General features: G+C 44.4%; 2 protein-coding genes across 3 annotated transcripts; both read left to right on the forward strand.

Moving 5' to 3' along the window:
- The first annotated feature begins 4,168 nt into the window (after positions 1-4,168).
- On the forward strand, positions 4,169-19,610 carry LOC121533225 (E3 ubiquitin-protein ligase TRIM35). 2 transcript variants are annotated; one of them, XM_045226734.1, is made up of 8 exons: positions 4,169-4,516; positions 16,493-16,588; positions 16,879-17,115; positions 17,196-17,218; positions 17,479-17,597; positions 17,751-17,935; positions 18,187-18,372; positions 18,852-19,033. In XM_045226734.1, the coding sequence occupies exons 1-8, from the start codon at positions 4,262-4,264 to the stop codon at positions 18,930-18,932; spliced, it is 1,182 nt and encodes a 393-aa protein (XP_045082669.1). In that variant the 5' UTR covers positions 4,169-4,261; the 3' UTR covers positions 18,933-19,033. The 2 variants fall into 2 exon arrangements, with proteins under 2 accessions (XP_045082669.1, XP_045082667.1); XM_045226732.1 differs by having other exon boundaries at positions 4,172-4,516; positions 18,764-19,610.
- Positions 6,145-13,649, forward strand: LOC123493058 (zinc finger protein 709-like). Its single transcript, XM_045226739.1, has 3 exons — positions 6,145-6,258; positions 6,416-6,646; positions 11,463-13,649. The coding sequence occupies exons 1-3, from the start codon at positions 6,231-6,233 to the stop codon at positions 12,233-12,235; spliced, it is 1,032 nt and encodes a 343-aa protein (XP_045082674.1). The 5' UTR covers positions 6,145-6,230; the 3' UTR covers positions 12,236-13,649.
- Positions 19,611-20,919: the final 1,309 nt, after the last annotated feature.

The following is a 20,919-nucleotide window of genomic DNA, read 5'->3' on the forward strand; positions in this document are numbered from 1 at the left end:
TCATGACCCCCTGCGTAGTCATCTTAAGTGGTGCTGTGACTTCTCTGATCAGCCCCGACCCCAACGGCCGGCTGTCTAGGGCGTGAACAGGAAAGGGGGCTTCTACCGGCCGAAGGGGAATTCCTAACCTAATACAAAATGCACGATCAACAAAATTCCCAGCTGCGCCTGAATCTACTAGCGCCTTATGCTGGGAATGAGGTGCCACCTGTGGAAATCTCACAGGTATACTCATGTGACCAACAGAGAGCTCTGGGTAAGTGGGGCGCCTACTCACCTGAAATGACTCCCCAGTGCGTGACCTGTTGTCCCCTCTCCCAGGAGACCCTCCCCAGCACCTGGCCGTGGTGTGTCCTCCACGGCCACAGTTGGTACAGGGGATGGCCCCCTCGGGTTCTCTCTCCTCCTCTCTCTAGCGCCAGCACCCCGAGCTCCATGGGAATCGGCTCGGAGGTGCTGGAGGGTGGAATGGACGACCCCCCACTCGGGGACGTCCGCGGGTAGCCAGCAGGGTGTCGAGCCGGATGGAGATGTCCACCAACTGGTCGAAGGCTAGGTTGGTGTCCCTGCAGGCCAGCTCACGACGAACGTCCTCTCGTAGGCTACACCGGTAATGGTCGATGAGGGCCCTCGCATTCCACCCCGCATCCGCCGCTAGAGTCCGGAACTCCAGGGCGAACTCCTGTGCGCTCCTCTTCCCCTGTCGGAGGTGGAACAGACGCTCCCCCGCCGCCTTCCCCTCAGGTGGGTGATCAAAGACAGCCCTGAAGCAGCGGGAGAACTCCGCATAGGTGATGGTAGCTGCATCTATTCCCCTCCATTCGGCGTTGGCCCACTCCAACGCCTTGCCGGATAGACAGGAGATGAGGGCGGAGACGCTCTCGTATCCCGAGGGCGTAGGGTGTATGATAGCCAGGTAGAGTTCCACCTGCAGGAGGAACCCCTGACACCCTGCTGCAGAACCGTCATATGCCCTCGGGAGCGAGAGCCGAACGCCACTGGGTTCCGGTGCTGAGAGAGGAGGACTGGCCGTTGGTGATGGGATGGTGTGAGAAGGCGTGGGCACCTCTCCAGTAACCAACCGGCGCAGAGTGTTGGACACCTCGTTCATGGCGGCCCCAAGTCGCCGGATCATGGTGTCTTGGTTGCTGATCCGATCCTCCAGCGACTTGGGTGCCGCCACTGTTCCTGCTGACTCCATAAAGGTGTGTTGTTCTGTCAAGGGCTGAGGTGTATGGAGTGTGGAAGTCAGGCACAGGACACCAAAGTTTAGTCCAACAAAGTTTACTGTGAAAACCACTGGGCAAAAATACAGTAAACGGCCTCAACAACAAAACCGAGGCGAGCAATACGCAAACCATGCGTATAACAAATAAGCAAGAAAACAAATACAAAACACGCAGCACTACGGACAGGCGGAAAACAACACACAACCTAACCAATACAACACAGGCAACTTATAGAACACGTAATCAGACACAAACGGACACAGGTGTGACAGACAGACAAAAGCAATCACACATAGAAACATTCAACGGTGGCAGCTAGTACTCCGGGGACGACGAACGCCGAAGCCTGCCCGAACCAGGAGGAGGAGCAGCCTCGGCAGAATCCGTGACAATATTAGAATATGTACACTACCGGTCAAAGGTTTTAGAACACCTACTCATTCAAGGGTTTTTCTTTATTTGTACTATTTTCTACAATAATAGTGAAGACATCAAAACTATGATATAACACATATGGAATCATGTAGTAACCAACAAAGTGTTAAACAAATCAAAATATATGCTATATTTGAGATTCTTCAAATAGCCACCGTTTGCCTTCATGACAGCTTTGCACGCTCTTGGCATTCTCTCAACCAGCTTCATGAGGTAGTCACCTGGAATGCATTTCAATTAACAGGTGTGCTTTCTTAAAAGTTAATTTGTGGAATTTATATCCTTCTTAATGCGTTTGAGCCAATCAGTTGTGTTGTGACAAGGTAGGGGTGGTATACAGAAGATAGCCCTATTTGGTAAAAGACCAAGTCCATATTATGGCAAGAACAGCTCAAATAAGCAAAGAGGAATGACAGTCCATCATTACTTTAAGACATGAAGGTCAGTCAATACGGAAAATGTAAAGAACTTTTAAAGTTTCTTCAAGTGCAGTCGCAAAAACTATCAAGCGCTATGATGAAACTGGCTCTCATGAGGACTGCCACAGGAATGGAAGACCCAACGTCACCTCTGCTGCAGAGGATAAGTTCATTAGAGTTACCAGCCTCAGAAAATGCAGCCCAAATAAATACTTCACAGAGTTCAAGTAGCAGACACATCTCAACATCAACTGTTCAGAGGAGACTGCGTGAGTCAGGCCTTCATGGTCGAATTGCTACAAAGAAACCACTACTAAAGGACACCAATACGAAGAAGAGACATGCTTGGACCAAGAAACACGAGCAATGGACATTAGACCGGTGGAAATTTGTCCTTTGGTCTGGAGTCCTAAATCTTGAAATGTCCTATATCTTGAAAACTTGACTGCTGACATGCAAAACATGTTGGGGCTGAATCAACAGTGGACTAGTTAAAAAAACACAAAAATATTTTTCCTTTAGGTTGAATGAATGAACTGAAAGTCCCTCTAGATAGGAGCGTCCACTAACGACTGAAATGTAAACGTAACGTGCCAGTCAGGTGAATCCGGAAAACTTTATTCTCTTTTTACATTTTATGCCAATGATGTGTGTGTGACACCGTGACCCTGTCACTAGCATTTAAAAAACGATCTATGTGAAATATGATATTATAATATGAGTACATTACTATTACATTACAGTACATTACCATTACATTTATATATTATTAATATTATGTGATAATTGTATCTTAAGTATATGGTATAGTAATGCACTTACTGTAGAGCACTTACTGTATAGACATACGTATACGCTGTAGTGCACTACATAGGGAATAGGGTGCCATTTGAGTGCACAGACTTTCAGTTGCAACGAAGTCACGTCCGTGGTTGGTATCTGTGGGTTGAATCCTAATTTAAGCAGGAGACTCGGACTGACACTCATGCTTGATTTAAGGGTATGTTCAGGTTACAAGCGACCATACCTGGGTTCAAATAGTATTTCCTTTCTTTCAAATACTTTGGTTGGTTGCTTTAGCCTGGCTGGAATGCCAGATGGGCGGGGTTCATATTTTTTTTTAGGCTAGCCTGTGCGTTCCATTGCTGTCAGGCAAGCTCAATCAAGCCCAGATAAAGTATTTGAAAGAAAGGAAATACTATTTGAACCCAGGTATAGTTGCTCGTAACCTGAACAAGCATTAAATCAAGCATTAAAGTCAGTTTGAGTCTCCAGTTATGTGTGCATGTGAGGTATAGCTTCCATGTGCACTGCTTAAATTAGGATTCAACCCACAGATACCAACCACTGACGTGGTAAGGATTGGGGCCCTATGGATTGGTTTGTCTGGTGAGAGAGAGAGAGAGAGAGAGAGAGAGAGAGAGAGAGAGAGAGAGAGAGAGAGAGAGAGAGAGAGAGAGAGAGAGAGAGAGAGAGAGAGAGAGAGAGAGAGAGAGAGAGAGAGAGAGATGGGGAGAGAGGGAGAGAGAGAGAGAGATAGAGAGAGAGATGGGGGAGAGAGAGAGATGGGGGAGATAGAGAGAGAGAGAGAGAGATGGGGGAGGGAGAGAAGAGGAGGAGAGAGAGAGAGTGGGAGGGGGAGAGAGAGACAGAGAGTGAGAGAGAGTGAAGGGGGGAGAGAGAGAAGAGGGGGGGTTGTAACTTGACCTACTCTGGATTCAAAACATCTTTATCTGTGATTGCCTGGCGTTAAGGACCAATAGAATAGTCCCAAAAAGGTCAACCCCGCCCATCTGGCACATGTAGGCTAATGCAAACGCTCAAAGTATTTGAAAGAGTTCAGATACTATTAGAACCCACGTCTGGATTTGACCTCTATGGCACACATACATCTTACATTCATTTCATGGAGTTGTACACAGGTACTGATATAGACACACACACTCAAACACACACAAACACACACACACACCCATACACACACAAACACATGTATACGCACACACAAACACACATGAACACAAAATACCAACGCAACGTATACACACATACTGCTTTCCCTCCCCTCTCCCTCCCACTCTCTCTCTCCCTCCCACTCTCTCCCTCTCTCTCTTTCTCTCCTCCCCTCTTTTCATTCCTCTCGCTACCTTCTTCCACTCTTGCTCAGAAAAAGAATCCATGATGGCTCTCAGACTAGAAGCTCCAGCCTTAGGGTCCCTCTCAGGGGATTCCACCTCGCTCAAGGCCCTTCTCCCTGGGGCAGAGGACTCCGTCCTTCCCCCTGGAGATCCAGAGCTGTGCCGGGAGCATGGAGAGAAGTTGACCTTGTTCTGTGTGGATGACCTGGAGCCGGTGTGCAGTCAGTGTGGACCGACTGAGACCCACGAGGGGCACAGAGTCTACCCCATAACGGAGGCTGTACCTGACTGTAAGGTAGGAGACAGACTAACGGACGGACGGACAGACAGGCAGACAGACAGACAGAAAGGCAGAAAAACAGACAGAAAAACAGACAGATAGATAGACAGACAGTCAGACAGGCAGACAGGTTTTAACATTCAGTCCATAATGTTGCTTGATCGGTGGTTTGGCTATTAGCTGGCCAAAATTAGGCTACATGAAAAGTGTGATACTGTTAATATAACCCTGTGTATGTGCAGGTTTTCAGTGAATTTATGTAAATCATTAAGCTCATCTGCATTTCCTGTGGTGCAGGAAAATTCTCAGCAACAAAAGAGTTATGAAATTAAGATCCTACACCTGTAGATGTTTGACTCATGAAGTGTTATTTTGGTTCCTGTCTCCATGTGCTTGACACCTTACTGACATAGAGTAACATGACCTAGTCCATGAGGCCACACAGAACCACAAGCAGGGGTGGACTGGCCATCTGGCAATTCAGGCAAATACCAGATAGGCTGGTCCACTTTTAGCCCAGTGGGCCAGTCTAACTTGTTCGTTTTTTAGCAAAATGATCATTATCTGGGTAATAATGGGGGGTTCACAAAAAAGGCTTCAAGGTAAAAAAAAAAAAAAAATGGGCCAGTGTGGGGGCCTTAAAGAAAAATATAACTCAAAAACGATATTTTGGTATTTGTTTCATTAGTCCACTGTTGATACAGTCCCAAAATGTTTTGCATGTCATCAATCAAGTTGTCAAGAACTTTCTAAATGTGTGAAGCAAAACGGATCATACTGTGACACTTTTTGTATTTTGAAAGTTCTTCAGTAGATAGTTTTTGAGTGCAATTCCACCACTTTGCAACCTCATTTTCATTATCTCCAGCACAATACCAGTGTCTACATATGTGAAAACGGCAAATTTCTACGTTTTGCAGAAGAAAAAAAATAAAGTAAGAAATGTCTATTGATGACATCATCAATAGTTTAAACATTTTAAAAACAGTTATTTTCAAACACTATGAGATTCGTGGTGACCTGGGGAGTAGGAGAATACCCTCCCTCTGGCTAGAAACTCTTTGCAGGTTTTGAAAATCACAGTTTTTCTTACTTTTAATCATTTACATTTACATTTACATTTTAGTCATTTAGCAGACACTCTTATCCAGAGCGACTTACAGTTAGTGAGTGTATATATTTTCATACTGTGATGTAATCCTACCCTGTGATGTCACAGAGAAGCATTTTTTTTTAAAATCACAGATCATAGAGAATATCATTCACGATTGACAATGATGATGGCCTATTTTGAAATTAGGTAGACCTAATTTGGTATTTGAGGGTATTAAAAATACAAACATTTCTTCAAGTCAATGTGTGTAGGCATAGGATGATATAAAATTTTATTATTCAATAGGCTATGGTGCAAACTTTGATTCAGAAATTATGACACCATTTATTTATTTTTTTGTGCGCTGGCAACTAAAAAAGTTGTCACTAAACCACTGTTTAAAGAGCATACTAAGTAGAACATAATGATATACAGTCTCCAATCTTATTTTTAAAGGGCCGGCAGGATTTAATTCCTCCCGGTCTCTGGCCCACACTCCAGTACAGTAGGTGGCGGTAATGCACCATTAACGTTGGATGCCAACCGCCTATAAACCCCCGAAGAAGAAGAAGAAGCAGGTCATGCTCCTCCGTAGCTTGCTAGCCAACATAGCAGCTCTTTAGACGGTTTCGGTGTATGGGAAGTCGCTGTATTTTAAACACAGGTCTGTCGTATCTACTAGTTACCCTGTTTAATTTCGTATTTACGTTGTTAGTCATCTAGCTGGCTGGTTAAGTTAGCACTAGGCTAGTTGTTTATGCTAACTAGCTAGCTAACATCCACGACCATGAGCTCACTAAGCTACTCCCCCACTGCTAAAGAACAGGAGGTCTGCTGGACGGAGAAAGAGGGTCTGTGGCTTAATATTGTCGTGAAAGAAGAGGAGGAAGAGGAGGACGTCACAGTGAAAGGAGATAAAGAAGCGCTCAGAGTGAAAGAGAAGGCGGGGGATGAGAAAGAGGAGGATGTCGTTTTTGGAGTGAAGGAGCAGGGGGAGGTTACTGTCACATTGGAAGACGAAGAAGAAAAGACAGGAGATGTGATTAACACCGGTAAGTAAAGTTAGCTAGTGGAGTGATAGCCCAATAATGAGCTAAATGAGCCTGACCTTTAATGTTCTGTTTAGAGGCGAATTGGCTCTGGCAGCCAAAACAGCCAAAAACGCCATCTAAACGTGAATCGGTTCTCAATTTCTGTACGGTTCTAGAAACATAAATCCCAATAGTTTCATATCACATCAAAATCATTTCACAAATGCAAAATATACACTTACTGTACACCAGAAGAGGCTGTTGGGAGGAGCTATAGGAGGACAGGCTCATTGTAATGGCTGGAATGGAATTAATGGAATGGGCGGCAGGTAGCTTAGTGGGTAAGAGCGTTGTGCCAGTAACCGAAAGGTCGCTGGTTCTAATCCCCGAGCCGACTAGGTGAAAAATCTGTCGATGTGCCCTTAAGCACTAGCCGCCGAAATTGTCGCAACCCCTATTACTAGCCTGTTCAACCTCTCTTTCGTAACGTCTGAGATCCCCAGAGATTGGAAAGCTGCCGCGGTCATCCCCCTCTTCAAAGGGGGTGACACTCTAGATCCAAACTGTTACAGACCCATATCCATCCTGCCCTGCCTTTCAAAAGTTTTTGAAAGCCAAGTCAACAAACAGATCACCCGACCATTTGAATCCCACCGTACCTTCTCCGCTATGCAATCCGGTTTCGAGCTGGTCATGGGTGCACTTCAGCCACGCTCAAGGTCCTAAACGATATTATAACCCGCGTTCGATAATAGACAGTACTGTGCGCGTTTTCATTGACCTGGCCAAGGCTTTTCGACTCTGTCAACCACCGCATTCTTATTGGCAGACTAAATAGCCTTGGTTTCTCAAATGACTGCCTCGCCTGGTTCACCAACTACTTCTCAGATAGAGTTCAATGTGTCAAATCGGAGGGCCTGTTGTCTGGACCTATGGCAGTCTCTATGGGGGGTGCCACAGGGTTCAATTCTTGGGCGACTCTTTCTCTGTGTATATCAATGACGTCGCTCTTGCTGCTGGTGACTCTCAGATCCACCTCTACGCAGACGACACCATTTTGTATACATCTGGCCCTTCATTGGAAACTGTGTTAACAAACCTCCAAATGAGCTTCAATTCCATACAACACTCCTTCAGTAGCCTCCAACTGCTCTTAAACACTAGTAAAACTAAATGCATGCTCTTCAACCGAACGCTGCTTGCACCCGCCCACCCGACTAGAATCACTACTCTCGACGGGTCTGACCTAGAGTATGTGGACAACTACCTAGGTGTCTGGTTAGACTGTAAACTCTCCTTCCAGACTCACATTAAGAATCTCCAATCCAAAGTTAAATCTAGAATCGGTTTCCTATTTCGCAACAAAGCCTCCTTCACTCATGCTGCCAAACATGCCCTCGTAAAACTGACTATCCTACCGATCCTTGACTTCGGCGATGTCATTTACAAAATAGCCTCCAACACTCTACTCAGCAAATTGGATGTAGTCTATCACAGTGCCATCCGTTTTGTCTCCAAAGCCCCATATAATACCCACCACTGTGACCGTGTACGCTCTTGTTGGCTGGTCCTCACTACATATTCGTCGCCAAACCCACTGGCTCCAGGCCATCTATAAATCACTGCTAGGCAAATCCCCGCCTTATCTTAGCTCATTGGTCACCATAGCAACACCCACCCGTAGTCCGCTCCAGCGGGTATATCTCACTGGTCATCCCCAAAGCCAACACCTCCTTTGGCCGCAATTCCTTCCAGTTCTCTGCTGCCAATGACTGGAACAAATTGCAAAAATCTCTGAAGCTGGAGACACTTATCTCCCTCACTAACTTTAAGCATCAGTTGTCAGAGCACCTTACCGATCACTGCACCTGTACACAGCCCATCTGAAATTAGCCCGCCCAACTACCTCATCCCTATATTGTTATCTATTTTGCTCATTTGTACCCCAGTATCTCTATTTGCACATCATCTCTTGCACATCTATCATTCCAGTGTTAATACTAATTGTAATTATTTTGCACTATAGCCTATTTTATTGCCTACCTCCATAACTTGCTAAATTTGCACACTGTATATTATATGTATTTCTGTTGTATTTTTGACTTTGTTTTGTTTTACCCCATATGTAACTCTGTGTTTGTTTTTATCGCACTGCTATGCTTTATCTTGGCCAGGTCGCAGTTGTAAATGAGAACTTGTTCTCAACTGGTTTACCTGGTTAAATAAAGGTGAAATAAAATAAAAATAAATAAACTTAACCCTAATTGCTCATGTAAGTCGCTCTGGATAAGAGCGTCTGCTAAATGACTAAATTGTAAATTGAATGGAAACCACGTTTGGCTCTGTTCCATTAATTCCATTCCGGCCATTACAATGAGCCCATTCTCCTATAGCTCCTCCCACCAGCCTCCACTGCTGTATACTGTTTTAACCATAGAGAGCGATAGAGGCCTCTAGTGGCCAAAAGGCTGTATTAGCATGGATAGCGCCATTGACGGCTTCCACCATTTTTTATGTAGTCAACTGGGTGGGACTTCCAACTTCATTGGCTGATCCCTCCTGGTGACCCAGTTGGGGTCATGTCCAACCGGGTCATCAGGAGGGATCAGCCAATTGTGAAGAAGAAAATGGACTACTTCAAAATGGATATAGACGCTATAATGGCACAGATACTAAGATGAGTCCTCCGTCTATCTCTGTAGTTTAAACAGTTGCAGCCAACAGTCTTTTTCAGTGACAACACGTTTGTGGCGTCCGTCTTCTGTTCACACACAGGTGTTAGGAGACACGGATGGCTAATTAGCACAAGTAGTCGACTCTGTCTTCCGTCTGTTATCTGTGACCACGCGCTGTAACCATGGCGATGGCCATGTGGGAACCCTAACCCTATAAAGGTGTGTCAATGGAACCTTAAAAAAAAAAAAATATATATATATATAATTTCTTGCTGATATGAAAAATAAGGTCCTTATGCTTCCAAAACCGTACCTCAAGTGATGCTTGTTAATGTTCAGACCGAGCGTCGGGGCTCTTAACAAAACTCCCCCATACAGAAGACGCCTTCGTCCAATGATTCTTTATCAAATAAAATAAAATGTTATTGGTCACTTACACACATTTAGCAGATGTTATTGCGGGTGTAGTGAAATGCTTGTGTTCCTAGCTCCAACAGTGCAGTAGTATCTAACAATTCACAACAATACACACATCTATAAGTAAAATAATGGAATGATGTGTAATGTAATGGAACTGAGAGTCATGATTAAGGCCTTGGCGGTTGATAAAGATAAAGAAAACAATACATTATTCAAATACTGAGCTAGCCTATAGTGTATGCTCACAAAATGGAGGAATTATTTGATACAATTGCTCAGAGAAAGTGATTTCTCAAAGGTAGTGTTCATTTTATTCGCAAAAAGTTAGGGGTCAAAATGATGGACACCTCTGTTTTCATTACCTTTCAATACTTCACCTTGTGAGAATAACAGCACTAAGCCTTTAAAAAAAATGTGTTTCTATAAAGTGTTGGCGAGCACGTTGTGAGGGATCTTAGACTATTCCTCCATACAGAATCCTTCCAGATCTTTGAAATATTTTTATCTCTTATGGACTGCCCTTTTCAATTCAAACCACAGCTTTTCAAATGGGTTTCAAGTCATTGAGATGGCCATTGCAAAATGTTGATTTTGTGGCCAATTATCAATTTCTTTATGGATTTTGATGTGTGCTTGGGGTTATTGTCTTGCAGGAAGATCCACTTGCGGCCAAGTGTCAGCCTCCTGGCAACCAGGTTTTTGGCTCAAATATCTTGGTACTGGGTAAAGTTCATGATACCGTTGACCTTAACAAGGGCCCCAGGACCAGTGGAAGCAAAACAGCCCCATAACATCAAAGATCCACCACCATATTTTACAGAAGGGATGGGGTTATTTTCTGCTCATGCATTCTCATTTCGACGCCAAACCCACCACTGGTGTGCGAGGTCAAAAGGCTCTATTTTCATGTCATCCAATACATGTAAAGGCCTGGAGTTTTCTAACCAGTATTGGCACTTGGATTGGAACCGGTGCTTTGGCCAGATTACGTTAAAATAGAGCTCTTTGGCCATGCACACCAGTGGTATTGAGAACAGAGGAGTCCATTTCAGGAATTGAAAACCAAGATGTCCATAATTTTGACCCCTTCCTTTTTGAGAACGTTTTATTACTTGTTAAACAAAATCAATTGTAATAGTATAAAATAATATAATTTCCCAATTTTTTGGAGCAGACAATATAGCTCAGAATTGTAATTATTTATTATAGACAGTCATTTTTCTTCATCTTTATCAATGGTGTACACACTTTAACAGGGGCTCAAACCTTAAATAATTAGTTTTTAAAATCTCAATTGTGTTATCATTATCTACTTCCCCAGTGTCAGATGAACTTGTGAATACAATTTTTATGTCTCTGTGTCAAGTATGAAGGAAGTTGGAGGTAGTTTCTGCAATCATGTTAGCAGATACCATAGACTTCTAGTCATTATGCTAACACTAGTTAGCAATTCTGCTAGGGCTAGTTAGCAACTTCCTTCAGACTGCACACATAGACAAAACAATGGTATCCATGAGTTCATCTGACTCTGGGGAAGTAGATATTGTGAAAATCCCGAAATATCCCTTTAACAGGCATTACCTGTGGATTATTGTGAATAACTAACGGCTATCAACCAATCAGCATCCAGGATCCAAATTTACCATTTGGGATCTAGTCTGGATTAAACCTCATAGGAAGATAGTTTAATAATGTGGCGGTTTCATTTCTGTTTAACTAAATACTCTGTTTGTCTTTGGCAGGAGAGAGGCCAGACTCTCCCTCTGACAGTGGGAAGTGTCCTTCAGGGGAACCAGACCCAGAGACGCCTAAACCAGTGAGACCACACCACTGCTCCCACTGTGGAAAGAGTTTCACCTGGTTATCAAAGCTGAAAGAGCATGAGAGAACACACACTGGAGAAAAGCCCTACCAATGTGCCATTTGTGGAAAGACTTTTACCCAGTTAGGGGGCTTTCAATATCATGAGCGGACACACAGAGAAAAAAATGCCTACCACTGCTCTCAGAATGGAAAGACATTTACCCAGTTAGGGAACCTGAAAAATAATGAGAGAATACGCACACAGGAAGAGAAGACAAACCACTGCTCCCAGTGCGGAAAGAGTTTTAAATGGTTATCAAAGCTGAAAGAGCATGAGAGGACGCATACAGGAGAAAAGCCTTTCCAATGCTCCCATTGTGAAAAGAAATTTAACCAGTCATCCCATCTGAAAGAGCATGAGAGGACGCACACAGGAGAGAAGCCTTTCCAATGCTCCCAGTGTGGAAAGGGTTTTACCTGGTTATGGAACCTGAAAACACACGAGAGGACACACACAGGAGAAAAGCCCTACCAGTGCTCCCTGTGTGGAAAGACTTTTACCCAGTTAGGGGGCTTTAAATATCACGAGAGAACACACACAGAAAAAAAGACCTACCACTGCTCTCAGTGTGAAAAGATATTTACCCGGTTAGGGAACCTGAAAAAGCATGAGACAATACACACACTGGAGGAGAAGACATTAGTCAGTTAGGGAACCTGAAAGAGCATGAAATAACACATACAGGATAGAAGCCAGATTTATTTTGTTGGGTGGGCTGGTTGAAATTGACACACACATGTATATTGTTTTTTATATAAAAATACAAAAATGAAAAGGGTGACATGGCCTGCGGCCCATGGACCTGTTAATACACATATATTTTTACCATTTTTGCACAATTTCTCAGTTATACTAATGAGCCTTTGGCTGATCAGTGCAATGGACCCTTCTCGATCAGTGGGCAACAGCTGGCCCCCCTACCAAGTTGGGCTGGCCCATTTTCTGATAGGCTGAGCTGAGGTCAAACTCACATTCAAAGTCAAACGCGCCATCAACAAAGAGATGTGCTCCGACTGTCATCAGTTAGACAGCCAATATAGACTGTCATCAGTTAGACAGCCAATATAGACTGTCATCAGTTAGACAGCCAAGATCATGGGTCGTAATAAAGGATAAACGCTACAACCTTCTCTGACTGTTGTAACTAAGGATATTACAGTAGCAGAAGGCTACAACCTTCTCTGACTGTTGTAACTAAGGGTATTACAGTAGCAGAAGGCTACAACCTTCTCTGTCTGTTGTAACTAAGGATATTACAGTAGCAGAAGGCTACAACCTTCTCTGTCTGTCGTAACTAAGGGTATTACAGTAGCAGAAGGCTACAACCTTCTCTGACTGTTGTAACTAAGGATATTACAGTAGAAGAAGTATACAACCTTCTCTGACTGTTGTAACTAAGGATATTACAGTAGAAGAAGGCTACAACCTTCTCTGTCTGTCGTAACTAAGGATATTACAGTAGCAAAAGACTACAACCTTCTCTGACTGTTGTAACTAAGGATATTACAGTAGAAGAAGGCTACAACCTTCTCTGACTGTTGTAACTAAGGATATTACAGTAGCAGAAGGCTACAACCTTCTCTGACTGTTGCAACTAAGGATATTACAGTAGCAGAAGGCTACAACCTTCTCTGTCTGTTGTAACTAAGGATATTACAGTAGCAGAAGGCTACAACCTTCTCTGACTGTTGTAACTAAGGATATTACAGTAGCAGAAGGCTACAACCTTCTCTGACTGTTGTAACTAAGGATATTACAGTAGCAGAAGGCTACAACCTTCTCTCTGTCGTAACTAAGGATATTACAGTAGCAAAAGGCTACAACCTTCTCTGTCTGGTGTAACTAAGGATATTGCAGAAGCAGGGCGTTGCATTGGGGCAAAATAATCTGCGTTTTAACCACACGTTTACCTTTGTGATTATGTAATCTTTATAGTAATGGTGTCATATCTTAGCCTGAGATGCTGAAAAAGAACACTACTATTTTGACTGCTTGTCTGTCCCCTGCTTAGCCAGTGTTTGTAATGATGCTGAAATCAGAACATTAAATTGCTGTGTAGACTGCCTGTCTGTGTCTTGCTTGTGTGGAATATGCTGCCGAGATAGCTGCATGTAACTCCCCACCTGGCATGAGTTTTGCATTGGGGGAAAAACAGTCTGTGTAACCTAGGCTACAACTGTTATTTTGCTTCTCAAGTGAAGTACCACACGATTTGATAGACGGCACATGATTTAAATTGTCCACCTCTGGGCAGCCACTCCGTATCCAGTAGTAAGCAGAGTCTTACAGTGGCGAGTTGGTTCTGCATGGCCTGGTGCCCTGGATGGGTGGAGTTAGTACATTTTAGACCATTCCATTGGTCCTTAAGTGAAATCTCCACCCACCTGGGGTTCTACTAAACTAACATATGGAATTGTGTTAAGATGGTCACACCATGGATCAAATAGCTATTTGATTTGGAATTGTAGGACCCCTGTAGGTATATATATAAAAAAATATATATGCAAAGATTACTTGATAAAATATGGAATTTGTCCTTTGCTACAAAAGCCCATAGAAACACATTGAATAACACATTTTTAAATGGCAAAAAAGACAGTCCAAAATGACATCATAATGAATAAGGTTTTGAAGTGTCTGTCCTATATCTAGGAGCAAAAAAATGTGGGACACATTTAACACCTTTTTTTTTGTTGCCACAAAACTACCATACATTTTTAAAACCGGTATTGGGTTACCTTTAGACGACTCCCATGACACTGGTGGGGTCATATTAGTCTGGAGCCCAAATGGTTTGGATGCTACAGACCGAAGTTGGCACATCGATGGTACCGACTTCAGACGAGTCCCCGTGGGGGTCGTAGAGCATAGAGTGGTCAATCTTTCCATAAAGTGGTCGTATTAGTTCATAGTTCTCACGTTTTCTGTCTTCTCACGATTTTCGGGATGTCTCGTGGTCTGACAAACACTGCTGTAGCTCGGCCACCTTTCACCACAGATGCTGAAGGCCGACATCGGCGGATGGGGTGGATTGAGACGCAGCCCATTAAATAAAAACAGATATCTGTAGCTTAAACAGACAGATTTTGATGGGGAACTCGTCTGAGGTCGGTACCGCCGATCTGCCAACTTCTGTCTTTAGCGTCTGAACAGTTTGGGCTATATAGTAATATGACCCCTCTATGGAAAGGTGAGACTCACGGACACGTACATGACGGTTGTTTCGCTCTGGGACAGCGACAAGCCTCACAAGACTCGTCTGAAGGTACCCCAGTACCAGTTTTAAAAAAATGAATGGAAGTATACATGGAAGTAGTTTAGTGCCTAAAAAAGGGGGTAAATATGTGTAAAAAAAAAAAAATCCTGATCTCTCAGATATAGGACAGACACTTCAAAACAAACTTATTTTAGATTTTTTTGTGGGGGACTGTCTGTATGAATTCAATGTATTTCTATGGGCTAATAGCAGTAAGGCCAAATTCAACGTTTAATCAAATAGTTTCTCCCCGGCTTAGACTCTAGGAGGATAACACTTAGGGGAGGCGTTGATTCAGGGGAACACATAACTGGCACTCATTGGCAATATAGCCTATGTCATTAGCGTGACTTTTATAACATACAGGCAGAACAAGAAGAAGCACAGAGTGACAGCAGAGAAGATGCTGAGACAGGTAGACGCCACAACAGGGAGGCAAACAAAATAAGTAGAGCAGAGGCACAGTGATAGTGGTGAGTTGTAGCTCCAGCAGTGGAGGCTGGTGGGGAGAGCTATAGGAGGACGGGCCCATTGTAATGGCTGGACTGGAATAATTGGAACGGAGTCTAACACGTGGTTTCCATATGTTTGATGCCGTTCCATTTATTCCATTCTAGCCATTACAATGAGCCCGTCCTCCTATAGCTCCTCCCACCAGCCTCCAGTGATGTTTTTACATATTGTATATGTTTTAAACATGAGCTGGTTAAACAAGAGGAGGAGGACCCTGTCTCTGCCAGTCACTGGTACAGAAATGGTTTAGAAACACAATACTGTACTGCCAATATTGAATATGGCCTGTCAAGTGACCGGGCGAACCCGTAGCATGGGTCAATGACTGTAAAAAGAATGGGCAAAGCCATCGAGTGACACCATTCATTCCTATGGGAAGAGTCAATAGCACATTGAAGCCAAATGAAGTCAGTTAAGATGGCATTTCATGGAGACATAACATGTGCAGTTTGCTACTCCAGGAAGTGACGTTGCAGGCTAGCTCAGTGCTGCCCCCTCTGAGTAACTCAAGTTGAAGGCCGACCGGGGTACTGCAGGCTTCCAGTATCAACCAAAAGATCCTTATAACTTCTTATGTGTACGATTTTAAAATAGTCGGTTCAAGGACATACATCTGGTGTATTAGAAGCAATTATTGGTACCATGATTGTCCTCAATTTTTTTTTTTTTTTGGTGGGGGGGATTGACCATGAAGATTGCTATTTCCCCATTCACTATAATGGAGGATCCTGTTTTCTGCTAACAATGTCTGCGGTGCCGCGGTCGAACTTCCGTGGCTTCAATGAGAGGGAGTAGTTCTCCCCTGGGTATGGTGCGTCGTTCAGAAACGTACCAAAACATATATTTTCCACAAAATATATGTTCACATTTTTTAACTAGTTTGCATTGGGGAGGCAGATAAAGCGTTTATCATAATCAATCACTTTTTTTGGGGGGGTTTATTTGGACAGGGACAAGTACAAACACATTGACACGTTGCACAAAAAATCGTCCGATGCATTGCGCTTTAGTATTACTAGCAAATGTTCAACACCAGTCCCTATATGGGCTTTTATGGACACAAAAATAAAGAACGAAAACATTTTATACATGTATTGTATTGTGATACGCTCGTTGTCATTCTTCCTGCTGCCCACCAGGGGGAGCTGAACTCTTCACTGGGTAAGCTGCTAGGGAAGAGCAGGAGGTTTGAGAAGGTTACGCGGATCTTTGAACACGCCTCCCAACACAACCAGGTACGACTTGCATTGTCGGTCTGTCAATTAATCAATCAAAATTAAACAATCAATGTATTTATAAAGCCCTTTTTACATGAGTTGCCACAAATGCAGCTGTCAAAAAGTTATCACATTTGTGCACCTCTCAACAATGTGTCCTCCCTCTCCCTGCCTCCCCCTCCTTTCCTCCACTCCTCCCTCCCTCTCCCTGCCTCCCCCTCCATTCCTCCACTCCTCCCTCCCTCTCCCTGCTTCCTCCCTCCCTCCCTCTCCCTGCCTCCCCCCTCCATTCCTCCCTCCCTCCCCAGAGCCACGCCCAGCAGACAGAGAGGCAGATCAAGGAGGAGTTTAAACAGCTGCACCAGTTCCTGAGAGAGGAGGAGGAGGCCAGGCTAGCCAGGCTGAGGGAGGAAGAGGAGGAGAGGAAGAAAGGGATGAAGGAGAAGAGAGAAAGAATGAGAAAAGAGATGGAGTTCCTGGCTAAAACCATCCGAGAGATTGAGGAGGAGATCAAGGAAGAGGGGGATGACATCACCTTTCTGCAGGTGTGTGTGTGTGTGTGTGTGTGATGGCATACTGTGCATTGGCGTAATTGTGATAATAAGACATTGCTTTTGTCTTACAGAATTACCAGGAGACAGTAAAGAGGTATGCAGACTCTATCTCTCTATTTATCTCTGTCTATTTCTCACTCTCTCTGTATGCCTCTTTCATTTTCCTTTTGACACACACACACTCACACAGACACACACACACACAGACACACACACACACACACACACACACACACACACACACACAGACACACACACACAGACACACAGACACACACAGAGACACACACACAGACACACACACACACTGAGCCCTGTAACAGAATAGAGCGTGTGTGTGTGTGTGGTGTGTAGGACGTGGCAGAGTCATGGGGAGCCAGAGAAGGTGTGTGGTCCTCTGATAGACCCGTCCAAACACCTGGCCAACCTCCGATACACCGTCTGGAACAACATGCTGCACATAGCCCCCTACAGTGAGTCTGGGGGGAGAGGCGGAGTGGTGTGTGTGTGTGTGTGCATGTGTCCTATCTCCCCCCTCTCACTTTCCCCTCCCCATTCCCCATCTCTTCCCCCCCACACACCTCCTCCCCCCACACCACTTCTTCCCCCAACCCCTCCCCTTCCAGCTCCAGTAACCCTGGACCCGACCACGTCCTGCCCGTCTCTGGTCCTCTCCCCTGGGCTAACCTCTGTCCAGCTGGGCAAGGAGATGATCCAGATCCAGCCTGCTAACCCGGAGAGATTCGACCCGTACGCCTGCACTCTGGGCTGGGAAGGATTCAGCGCCGGCACCCACTGCTGGACCGTGGAGGTGGGGCACTTAATGACTGAGGATGCATCCCAAATGGCACACTATTCACTATTTGGTGCACTACATTTGACCAGGGTCCATACACGCACACTGATGGAGGTTCTTGCAGTTTTATTGATGCAATAGGAGGAATATTCAACAGTGTGCAGGTATCAGGGCTGTTACGTTTGTCATTACAATTCAAAATATAATTTTAAATATACATGAGTATAATAATACTATTAAAAATAACAAATATATCCTGCTTCAAGGTTGGCGAGAGCAGCAACTGGACAGTTGGTGTGGCCAGCCAATCGGTGCGTAGGAGGGAGGAGTTTGAGGCGTGTCCGGAGGAGGGGCTATGGACCCTCAGCCTACGGAACGGAACGTACCGTGCCATGACCACACCCTGTACCACCCTCCCTCTGGACTGGTCCCGCCCCTTTCACAGGATCAAGGTGGGGCCATAGTTAGATAGAGGGGGCACTTGAGGGGGTGGAGAGGCACATCCACAAGTATTAGAATATAATAAAATAGATTTACTTAATGAACTGTTGACCCTGTGTGTCTAACTTAGTCTTCTGCCTGTTTCTGTCTGTTGCTGTAGTTTTACCCTGTAAACCAGAGCGCCAACAACAGATGTCCTGTTTCTGTCTGTTGCTGTAGTTTTACCCTGTAAACCAGAGCGCCAACAACAGATGTCCTTTTTTCTTAATTGATCATTTGTTACAGAAAAGTCCATCATCTCCTAGCCTGGAGGGGACACACAAGAAAAAATGTCAACTTCATTTCAAATAACCAGTTTCCATTTAGTGGCTAATGGACAATGACGTTTTATGTTATCTTTAGGTGTTACTGGACTGGGAGGAGGGTCAGGTGGAATTCTGGGACGCGATGAGGGACAAACTCCTGTTCACCTTTACTCACCGCTTCACAGAGACGCTGTACCCGTACTTCGAGAGCAGCTGTTCTAAGTGCTGGCTGGTGGTGTTACCCCAGAGAGTGTGTGTGGAGGTAGAGCTAGATCCTATCCCTGGGGAGGACGATGGAGACCAGATCCCACACGACGGATCATCCAATGGGGGAGAGGATTCCGGGACTAGATCCACTGATGACAGCAAGCTGACAGAAACCGGATCCCCTGTCAAAGCTCACATCCCAATGACCGAATCTCCCAAGATCCCAACCACTGACCAGAACCAAGAGGCAAGATCCCCTGACAAAACGTCAAATACCGGATCCGCTCAAAAGATGGTCCGGATCCCAAAGACTAAATCCACCGGAAAGGGAAAGGGCAAGATCCCACAGACTGGATCCACTGTTCCAAAGCAGATCACCAACACCAGATCCAATGGAAGCTACCACATCACGAAGGACAGGCCACTAGTCCAGGTCCGGAGGACAGGATCCACTGAGAGATCCAAAAGCAACAACACAGAGATCAAGTCGCCCTGCAGCCCAGCCCAGATCATCCGACACACGAGATCACCCAACACAGACTAGATCCCCTACCTCCACAGACTAGATCTCTGATCTGCTGTCATTGATTAGATCAACACACTATATTTGGTATGTCTTACAAGCATTTCTGTGTAATGTTGTAATACACACATTGTTGAGTGTATTATAGTGGAGGTAATGTTGCATCTCAGGTCTCCCAATGTAATGTGTTTTGAATAAAGACAAAATAAATGTATATTGTTTGAGTGATTAACACATACAAACACTATGCTTTACAAATTCACACACAAATTAATACATCCCAATAGTCACTTTTTTTATACAAACATTTATTCATATCAAATTCATAATTCTCCCCCCAACCCAACCCAAGACAAGACAAAACAGACTACTAGACACTACAGTAAAGTGCAGTGTAGTGTCTCACAAGCACAGCTACAATGGCACCCTATTCTCTATTGGGCTAAGATCAAAAGTAGTGCACTATATAGGGAATAGGGTGCCATTTGGGATGCAGTCATGTAAGAAATAGACAAGCCCTAGAAGACCTGTATCGGTTCTTCCATCACATTATAGTCAAACAAAATGGCCACCGATTTCCGTGCCCTTAAAGGGACATCTGCAGTTCAAACAACGATGAAGCGGCCGCCACTGTTTTCTGTGAGGAATGGAACCATTCTCAAATTCAAAAGACAAGGACTGACCATCCATGATATCAACATTATAGTTTGAACCATGTTATGAGGCTATACAGTGTTTAAATTAACATTGTTTACTAACACTGGAGTCAAACAAGCTTATATTTTGGGTTCTGATGTGGGTTACACAGTTAGACTAAGCATTTGTAAGTTATATTCTTCAAGGATCAATGGCTATATGTCATGAATTTAAAAGCACAAAAATGGATGTAGCAATCGCAGATTGCCCCTTTAAACATGGCAAACACTGAATATGGCCATGATCAGAAGGTAAGGACGTTAGACACAAGTGGCACCCTATTCCCTATATAGTTCACTACTTTTGACCCAGCAGAGCCCTATGGCCCCTGGTCTAAAGTAGTGCACTACATAGGGAATAGGGTGCCACTTGGGTCTCCCCCTGAGCCTTACGAAGGCACATGTTAGCTGAGTATAAGGCTGCGTTTACACAGGCAGCCCAAATCTGAACTTTGGCCAATTATTGACAATAGAGCTGATCTGATTGGTCAAAATACCAATTAGTGGGAAAAGATCAGAATTGGGCTGCCTGTGTAAACGCAGCCTATGAAGGCAGGCATTAGCTGGGTACACGTGTGTAGATATCTCAGAAAGAACTTAAAGAAGGCAGGTGTTCACTGGTAGAGAATCTCTATTGGATTGTAATGACAGCTGCCTAACGCTGACTTTCAGTTTATTATGGCTTTCTGAAGTACGTTAAGTCTCATATTTTATATTGTCCATTTATGTGCCTACCCAGACTACTAGACTCAGGCCAGCAGTAATAGATTCATTCTAGCAGCAACACACGCATGGGCACACACACACACACACACACGTACGCAGACA

This window comes from Coregonus clupeaformis, chromosome 18, assembly GCF_020615455.1.
Source record: "Coregonus clupeaformis isolate EN_2021a chromosome 18, ASM2061545v1, whole genome shotgun sequence".
NCBI classification, from domain to species: Eukaryota; Metazoa; Chordata; class Actinopteri; order Salmoniformes; family Salmonidae; genus Coregonus; species Coregonus clupeaformis.